The 9,293-nt window shown below is 53.0% G+C and overlaps 1 protein-coding gene across 1 annotated transcript in view; it reads left to right on the forward strand.

Annotated features, from left to right (window-relative positions):
- CHEK1 (checkpoint kinase 1) overlaps positions 1-2,736 on the forward strand; it is a gene marked incomplete at its 5' end in the record, with an annotated part of 6,379 nt that extends 3,643 nt beyond the window's left edge. The window contains 6 exons of the mRNA XM_009080164.1: positions 51-146; positions 218-326; positions 504-681; positions 1,846-1,977; positions 2,071-2,172; positions 2,641-2,736. Coding sequence (XP_009078412.1) covers positions 51-146; positions 218-326; positions 504-681; positions 1,846-1,977; positions 2,071-2,172; positions 2,641-2,736 — 713 coding nt within the window. The remainder of the gene's footprint in view (positions 1-50; positions 147-217; positions 327-503; positions 682-1,845; positions 1,978-2,070; positions 2,173-2,640) is intronic.
- Between the last annotated feature and the right edge of the window lie 6,557 nt (positions 2,737-9,293).

A 9,293-nucleotide genomic window follows, 5' to 3' on the forward strand; every position in this document is an offset into this window, starting at 1 on the left:
ACACACATATGTACCCCCCATATGGCTTTACCCCCCCTTGCCTTCCCCAGCCCTGCTGCACAAGATCCTGACGGAGAGCCCCACGGCGCGGATCACCATTCCCGACATCCAGAAGGACCGGTGGTACAGCAGACCCCTCAGGAAGGGTAAGGCACTGCCAGGGAATGCACTCATTGCCCTGGGTCTGGAGGTTGTTGTGTGTGCTGTCCCTCTGCAGATGCCAAGCGGGCTCGGCTCTCCTCAGGGGGTGTCACTGACTCTCCTGGTGGCTTATCCAAGCACGTCCGGTCGGACACAGACTTCTCCCCGGTGAAGGGCGTGCTGGGGTGAGCCTGCACTTCCCTCTCTGCTGGGGTTGCAATTCCTTGCATGCCACAAGGCTTTCCTGGTGTTTTCCTCGGGAGGTGGTTGGCTGGAAACCCTATGACCACCCAAAATCCTGCACTATCCTATGCAATCCCCACTGCAGCATCCCTAAACTCTGTGTCCTCTTTGCCTGGCAGTGAGGACAAGGCACGCTACTCCACGTCACAGCCGGAGCCCGGCACGGGCGGAATGCCGTGGGAGAGCGGAGCAGGGAGCATCCACCAGCTGGTGCAGGGCATCAGCTTCTCACAGCCTGCGTGCCCCGAGCACATGCTGGTCAACAGCCAACTGCTGGGCACCCCGGGCTCCTCCCAGGTCAGGGGCTGCAGGGGCACCTGGGCACTGCCTGGAATATTGGGGTGCAGCCTGTAAAGTTGGGATGTGCTGGGCAAGGGTTATCCTCTCGGGGTGCCACCTCGCAGCTGAGACAGGGGAGATTCAGGTTGGATGTTAGGAAGAATGTTTTCCCTCTCAGGGTGTTCAGGCACTGGGATATTGCCAAGGGAGGTGGTGGATTCACCATCCCTGGAAGTGTTTAATAGGCATTTGGACCTGGTGCTGGTAATAGGGTTTGGTGGTTTAGGGGTTACAGCTGTGACAGGTTAAGGGTTGGACTTGACCTTAGAGGTCTCTTCCAACCTGGATGATTCCATGATTCTGTGATTTGGGGTGCAGCTCCCTGTGGCTGGTGGTGTCAGGATGCACCGTGCAGAGTTGTGGCTGCTCTGCCGTGTTTGGCTTTGGCTTTGTCCAGTATGGAATATCATGGAGCAGCTTGGCCATACTGGGGCATTGACTTTGTGTTACTTATCAGCTTGGGGTGTGAGTTTGCAGGAGTTGGGGCACAGATTTTCAGGATTTTTGGTACCCTGATGCCACTTTGCCTGGGGTTTGGAGAGTCTGAGGGGCAGCTCTGCATCTCATTTACACCATCAAGGGCCAGTGTTGCACTGTGTGATACTGGGGTGCAACTCTGAGTGTTAAATGGGACATAAAGAAGCAACTTTGCTGTATATGGAATACCAGGGAGCAACGTGGCAATGCTGGGATGCAGCTTTGCAAGGTGTGTTATCTTGGGGTGCAACTGCAGGATTTGGGGCACAGATTTTCAGTGTTTTTGGTGTTCTGATGCCACTTTACCTGGGGTTTGGGGCACAGCTTCACATCCGATTTACACCATCAGGGCCCAACGCTGCACTGTGTGTGATATTGGGGTGCAGCTCTGCATCATATATGTGACGTTAAGGAGAATTTTTGACCTATTTATACTATTAGGGACCAACTTTGTCCCATTTGGGACGCGGCTGTGCAGTGTTCCTGGGATTTGGGATGCAGCTGGCGCTGTGTGCCATCAGGGGGTGCAGCTTCCCAACATTTCCCTCGGAAAGCCGGGATTGTGCCGAGCTGGGGCTGGAATCAGTTGGGATCGGTGACCTATTTGGCGGGATTGATGACCTTTGGGGTGTTCTGGGGGGGCAGAACCCGTGGCAGAGGCTGGGGAAGAGGATGACGCGATTCTTCACCAAGCTGGACGCCGACGGCTCGTACCGCACGCTGGAGGAGGTGTGTGAGAAGATGGGGTATGGCTGGAAGATGAGCTGCACCAACCAGGTAGGGACTAGGGGGAAAAACCGTGGGCTGGGACCCCCCCATACTGTTGTGTTGGTGAATAATTCAGGGGTCTCCCCCACCCCCACTTTGCAGGTCACCATCTCGACCACGGACAGGAGGAACAACAAACTCATCTTCAAGGTGAACCTGGTGGAGATGGAGAGCAAGATTTTGGTGGATTTTCGCCTCTCCAAGGTGAGCAGGAGGTCCAGGTGGGCTCCAGGTGATGGGTGATGTGGGTCCTGCAAGGTGGTGTGCAGCAGGTGCAAGGTGGGTGCGAGGGGACAGAGGACCATGTAAGGTGATGCAGAACCATGTAAAGTGGGTGCAGGGTGATGCAGGACCACGCAGAGTGAGTACAAGATGGGTGCAGGACCATGCAGGGTGGGTGGAAGACCGTGGAAGGTGGGTGTGAGGGGATGGAGAACCATGCGAGGTGGGTACAAGATGATGCAGGACCATGTGAGGTAGGGGCAGGGTGGGTGTAGGACCATGCAGGGCTGATGCAGGCCCATGCAAGGTGGTGCAGGACATGCAGGGTGGGTGGAAGACCATGGAGGGTGGGTGCAGGGGGATGGAGGACCACTCAGGGTGGGCGCAAGGTGTTGCTGGCCCATGCGAGGTGGGTGCAGGGGGATGTGACCCCTTGTGTCTCCCCAACAGGGCGATGGACTGGAGTTCAAGAGGCATTTCCTGAAGATCAAGGCCAAGCTCAGTGGCATCGTCAGCACCCAGAAGGTCTGGCTGCCTGGCACCTGAGCCCCTGCACCCCTCCTCCTCTTCCTTTTGCTCTTTTTGTTCCTTTTCCTCCTCCTTCTCCTCCTCCTTCTGACTGGGTTCTGGTGGCAGCACCTGAACGCTGTAAAGTTGCCCATTCACGTTTTAGTTTGTGAAGGTTCAATAAAGTTCTGGGGGACACGAAGTGATTGTGCTTGTTCTAGGGGGGAGATTGCAAATGATTGTTCACTCTGAAACATACTGATGTCATTCACTCTGAACCCTACTGATGGCTCAGCATTGCTCAGCCAGCATAAATCCCACTCCAGGATCTCTGCCGAGCTGTGCAGCCCTAAACCAGCCCCGAGGTTTAGGGGTGACCCCCCCGCTCAAACCCCCTTCCTGCCCTGTCCCAGGGTAGCGACTGCCCTCATTTTCCAACCTCTCTAATTGCTTTTCGGAAGGACTAACGAGCCCGAGAGCTGCCAGGGGTTGTTAGCGCTGGAGCGAGAGAGGAGAGCTGGGGATTAACCCCATCCCCCCCCAAAAAGAGCATCCCCAAAAACCCCACCCTGGGGTGCAAACCCTCAGCTATCTCCACCATTCCTCCCCAACATCTCATCAAGGTTTAATTATCGGAGTAAACCTCACTCATTCTTTTTACTTGTTTCCTTCTTTTCTTTGGGTTTTTTTTTACTCTCCCTTTCCCTGGCTTTTTTGTTTTTCCAAGGGGAAACCCCCTTGGGCGAAGCAATTAGCGGCGATTTTTTAATTGCATATTTATATTGCAGCTGGGAGCGAGACCCCGGCGGTGGGCAGGGGGAGCAGGGAGACGCCGCGCTCCGACCTTGTTTGCTTTTCAGCCAGGATTAAGCGCTTTTAATTGTCCCCGAGATCACAGATTGCGGCCGGGGGGGATAATTAGGCTGAATACAGGGTTTTCTGGTTCATTCCCCCCAGGAATTTATATTTCTAAGGGCATGAAAAAGTAGAAAAACTTCGGGAATGCCTTGGGAATGGAGGGTTGTGGAGACGCGCGAGGCTGGACATAACTCGTGGCATGAGTGGGTCTTCCTGTGGCAACAGATGAATTTTTCACCTGTTGCCTGCTGTAAATGGGATGTTTTCTGGGGTCACAGCCGCGTTTCTCCCTCCCTAGGATGCTCCGGGGACGGCTGAGCACCTCTCGCGCTCCGCTGTGCCCTCGCGCGTTTAACCAGGCTCGGTTATCCCACGGGAATTATTTCCAACCTTCATTTTTAGTGGGTTTTGTGGGGGCTTTTTTAGCTCCGTGGAGGGGATTATTTTCTGCTTTCGGGGGAAATACGCGGGGGATAAAGGGTTTGTGTTCCGCTGTGGCCGGGGAGGGGGAGCCAAGCGCTGAAAGCGCCTTTGTGCGGCCCCGCTGGGTCCGGAGCCACCGGAGCGTGCGAATGCTTAAACCAACAGCAGGGCCGGGGCGGGAGCTCTGCCCCCCTCATCCCGGATTCATGGCCCTCGCCCTCCGCACGGCTCCTGGGAGCGGCGCTGGCACGGGCCTTAGGGATGCAGGATTCAGGGTGCGGTGGTGGGACGTGGGGTTTAGGATGTAGGTGCAGGATGGAGGAGTTAGGTTCTAGGTGGGGATGTGGGATTTTGTAAGTAGATGCAGGATAGAGGATTCAGGATGTAGATGCAGGATGCAGGACAGAGAATTAGGCATGCAAATGTGGGACATAGGATTTAGGATGTGGATGCAGGATGGAGTGCATAGAGTGTAGATGCAGATTGTGGGACAGGGAACTTAAGAGGCAGATTTAGGATGTAGATGCAAGATGTGACAGGATTTAGGACACAGATGCAGGATTCAGGATGCAGATACAGGATTTAGGATGCAGGATAGAGGATTTAGGATGTAGCTGGAGGCATAAGATTTGGGACACGGATGCAGGATTCAGGGTGCAGATATGGAACACAGGATTTAGGAGGCAGATGAGGGACTTAGGGATGTCAATGCAGGACACAGGATGGAGAATCCAGGATACAGCTATGGGGTGGAGTATTTGGGATGTAGATGGGGACACAGGATGAAAGACTTAAGATGCAGGTGCAAGACAGGATTTAGGACATAGATGCAGGACAGGGGGGATAGAGAAACTAGGATGTAGGTGCACGACACAGGATGGAGCATTTAGGATGCAGATGTGGGAATGCAGGATTTAGGATGCATATGCAGGACACAGGGTGGAGAATTCAGGATGCAGATGTGACAGGATTTGGGATGCAGAGCACAGCAGAGGGGCTGCAGAAGCAGGATTTAGGCTGCAGATGCATTGAGGATGTGGGATAGAGGAATCAGGATACAGATACAGGGTTTAGGGGGGAAAATGGAGGATTTAGGAAGCAGATCAAGGATTTAGGATGCAGACACAGGTTCCCAGATGCAGGATGGAGGATTTAGGATGCAGATGCAGGTCTCCAGACACAGACCATGTGACATGGATGCAGGACACAGGAGTGGGGCTGAACATGTGGGATGCAGGACACAGGATGAAAGGGCAGATGGAGGATTTGGGGTGCAGATACATAACATGGAGTACAGAAGCAGGGTCTAGGATACAGAGGTGAGGTACAGCACAGGTGATGTGGGGAGTGGAATTTAAGATGTAGATGAAGGATGCCAGGTACAGGACATGAGATACAGAGGCAGGATTTGGGATGCAGAGGTGGGATGTGGATGTGGAACATGGAAAGCAGAAGCAGGACTTAGGGTGCAATTATGGGATGGAGGTGCAGGACAAGGGAAGCTCCAGCTCCAGAGCACCATGGCACATGACTGTGCACAAAGACTGTGTGCCACGAGCCAGGAAATGCAGATTTCCAAGGAAAAATTATCACTTTCCAAACTCATACAGGGATTTTGTGGCTTGTCCCCCATCTGGGAGGCAGAGCCCAGCCATGTGTCCACATCTGCCTGCCAGATGTGCCAGGGAGGGGAAAGGAGACCCTGTGGACGATAAACCTCCTGCTCCCCCTGAGTGGGCTAGGTTGGGAATGCTGCTCTCCCTATCACACCTGCTCTTGCGAAACGCTTGGATGGGACCAGGGAGGAGTGGGAAGGAAGGACTGGATGGGACCAAGGTGGCCTTGCAAATTATTTTCATTGAAGTTAAGCTTTTGTCCTGGAGCTTGGAGGGAGGGTGGGAATGAGGCACACCCAGGGAGCAGCTATAGGGGTCACAGCCCAGTATGGCCTAGTCAGGACCTTGGGCTGAGAGCATACAGGGCCCTGCATGGGGTGAGGGATCCTGGTGAGGCTGATCAGGGTGGATGTGAGATGCAGGATGTAGGACATAGGATGGAGATGTGGGATGCAGATGCAGCTTTGGGGTGCAGGCACAGGACATAGGAGGGCGCAAGGTGTGGGTGTAAGAGGGGGAGGCAGGATGTGGGTGCAGATGGAGGTTGTGGCATGAAGAGTGTGGGTGCAGGACACAGTGGAGGTGCAGAATTCAGGATGTAGTTGTGGCATGTAAGAAATGGGATGTAGGATGCAGCTTTGGGATGTGAGAAGTGGGATGCAGGGGGCAGGATGTGGGTGCAGATGCAGGGCACGGGGTGCAGTGCTCAGGGTGCAGTTGTAGGATTTGAGATGCAGGATACAGCTTCAGGATGTAGATCCAGGGGATGGGCATGGGATATGGGTGTAGGATGCAGATGTGGGATGGAAAAGTAGGATGCAGCTGAAGGATGCAGCTTCTGGGATACAAGTGGGGTGCAGGATCCAGGGTGCAGGTGTGAGATGCAGGATGGAGATGTGGGATGCCAATGCAGCTCCAGGATGGCAATACTCCACTTTGCACAGAGAAAAATGGCAGAAACCTTTGCAATCTGGCTTTTTTTAGGGGCAGAATTGGAATTTTCAGCCTTTTGTGGACTGGAAATCCAACAGGTTCCCAGAAGTGTTTCCATTTTCTGAACTGCCCCATCAGCTCAGTGTCTCCAGGACAGAAATATTCATTTAAGGAAAAAAAACCCTAAAGCTGGAGCAATTCCAGCTGAAAACACCCAAATCCAGCATTTCTCTTTGGAACTTAGTGTGTCCCTCCTTTCTCCTCAGTGTTTCCCACCATGGAGGTGCCTGAGGGTTTGGATTTGTTGAGTTTTTAACTCAGGAGATGTTTTAGCTCTCGGAAAAGCATCGCAGCAGCCTTGGGAATGCGCCATGTTCATAACAGCAAAAATGCAGAGGAGTCTGTTAAGGAAACTCCTGCAAAAATCCCTTCCAGAAACATCACAGGCAACATCAGCTCTTGGTTTGGGCTTTTCCCCCACTTTTATTTCATTGGGAAAATGAGTTTTGTGGGTCACTGAGTGCCTGGAGGATGGTGCAAGGTGGGTTTTTGCAGCAGGTTTGCTCTCTGGATACTCTTGGCAGCATCAAGCAGGATTTTTGTAGGGGAAAAAATGGAATTTGCATCTTAAAACTGCAATTTGCAGGTTGAAACCTAGAAATATCCTCCTGGATTGGGGATTGGCACAGTGGATGCCAGGGAGGTGGGTGAGGCCCCAGCAGTGCCTCTCGCCTGGCAGGCAGGAGAGGGAGAAAAATGCTTTAAAAAGGTAAAAAAAAAAAAAAAAAAAAAAGCAAAAAAAAAAGCTCCAAAGCAGAAGGCTGAGGTCATTTTTTTGGCGAGGAAGTCGACTCCTTCCAAATGCCTCCGGGTCGGGTTTAATATCAGCAGAAACATTCTTGGGCAGGGTGGGGAGAAAGTGCTGCTTTCACCATTGAGAGCAGACCCCCAAACCCCAAAACGCCCTAAAAAAACCCCTAAAAAAACCCAAACCAGTCCCCAAAATGCCCAAACTTTGCTGCCTTGCATCCCTCAGACGTGGAGTAACTGAGCATCAGGGTGGGAGAAGCATGAAAGCAGCTCATGGAGGAGGAAAAAATCTCCTCTGGGAGGGGAACGGAATCTTTGAGTGGCTTTTGAGCATCATTTGGCCCTTGCTGAGATTTTGGGGATGTGGAGAGGAGGAAGCAAGGGAGTCTGGCAGGGAAAATGCTGTTTTTCCTATCATCCTGGAGGGGTTTATTGTCACTTCATTCCCTCCTTGATTTAGCATTGTCTCTCTGGGCTCAGCACCCAACAACCCCTTGGAACAGGGACTTGGGTGCAAGGAATATCCTGCTGGAAAATACATCAAAAACGAGGGGAAAATTAAATTGATTGGATCTGCTGTGCTTTGCTCAGAGGGCTGAGCAGCTCAGGGCCTGGATGGTGCCTTGCACAAGCCCTCAACTACCCTGTGGAGCTGTTGTGGCTTTTCCAGTGACTTTGCACTATAGTAGGAGGTGGTTTGACCGCATTTGTTTTGCTAAACATCCCCAGAAACCAAATCAGCTCGGGGGCAGGAGTAGGTGGGAGACGCATGGAAAGGTCATTGAAAAATAGGGGAAAAACAGAAAACAAGAGCTGAAGAGGGAAAATGAATTTGGGATTGCAGCAGGGTAGTGGTAGGGATACTGAAGGTGGCAAGGATGAGATAGGACAAGGGGTAATGGGCACAGATTCAAAGAGGGAAATTTAGGCTAGATATTAGGCAGAAGTTTTCCCTGTGAAGGTGATGAGACACTGGCACAGGTTGCCCAGGGAGGCTGTGGCTGCCCCAGCCCTGGCAGTGTTCAAAGCCAGGTTGGCTAAAGCCTTGAGCAACCTGCTGTGGTGGGAGGTGTCCCTGCCCAGGGCAGGGGGTTGGGGCTGGATGATCTCTAAGCTCTATTCCAACCTCTTAACGTTCTGTGATACTATGGTTCTACGTGGCAGCGGCAGGGATACTGTAGGCAGCAGGGATGCAGCAGTGGCAGGGATGCTGCGAGTGGCAGAGATGCTACACCTTGTTGGGGATGTCCATCCCACCAAAGTCAAGAAGAAAAAAAAATGTCCCCAGGAGGACTGGAAGGGTAAGAAGCATCAGGAGGGCTCTGATCCTGCTGCAAGGGAGGCTGCGAGGTGTTGCTCCATCTGGGAATGGGATTTCTCGTCTGTGCTTGCACATTCCTCCCGTCAGCAGTATTTACACAATGGCCCCAGGAGAAATCCCAGGTCGACAGGACCACCTCCCACTGGGAATCGCCCCAGTGCCACAGGCCCACAGCCTGTTGCTCCTTAATCCTGGGTTTTTCTCCCTGATCCATTCAGTATCTGCACCCCATAGCTGCAGTCCCTCCTATGCTCAGGTCCTGCTCATGACATTCCAGAGCACTCCCTCCCAAAAGTTTCCTCATCCCAGCACCCATAGGTGCCCTGATGGCCTTTTAGAGGGACAGGGCTGCTGCAAGGGTGCTCTTGGGTGCAGGGTTTGCAATGGACTCCATGGGGTTGCTCCATCTCTGGGCAGTGCTGGAAAGGCCCAGTGGGATTTTCCCAGTCTTCTCCTGGCAATAGGTGCTGGGAAGTGTTGCAGAGCACAGGGAGGTTTGTGGGATGCAGGGATGCAGCACACAGGGATGCTGGCAATGCATGGGGGTGTTTGTGGGATGCATGGATATTTGCAGGATGCAGGGATGCAGCACAGGGATGCTGGCAATGCACATAGTTGTTTGTGAGGTGCAGGAA

The sequence above is a fragment of the Acanthisitta chloris genome, unplaced genomic scaffold, assembly GCF_000695815.1.
Source record: "Acanthisitta chloris isolate BGI_N310 unplaced genomic scaffold, ASM69581v1 scaffold12118, whole genome shotgun sequence".
Classification (NCBI taxonomy): domain Eukaryota; kingdom Metazoa; phylum Chordata; class Aves; order Passeriformes; family Acanthisittidae; genus Acanthisitta; species Acanthisitta chloris.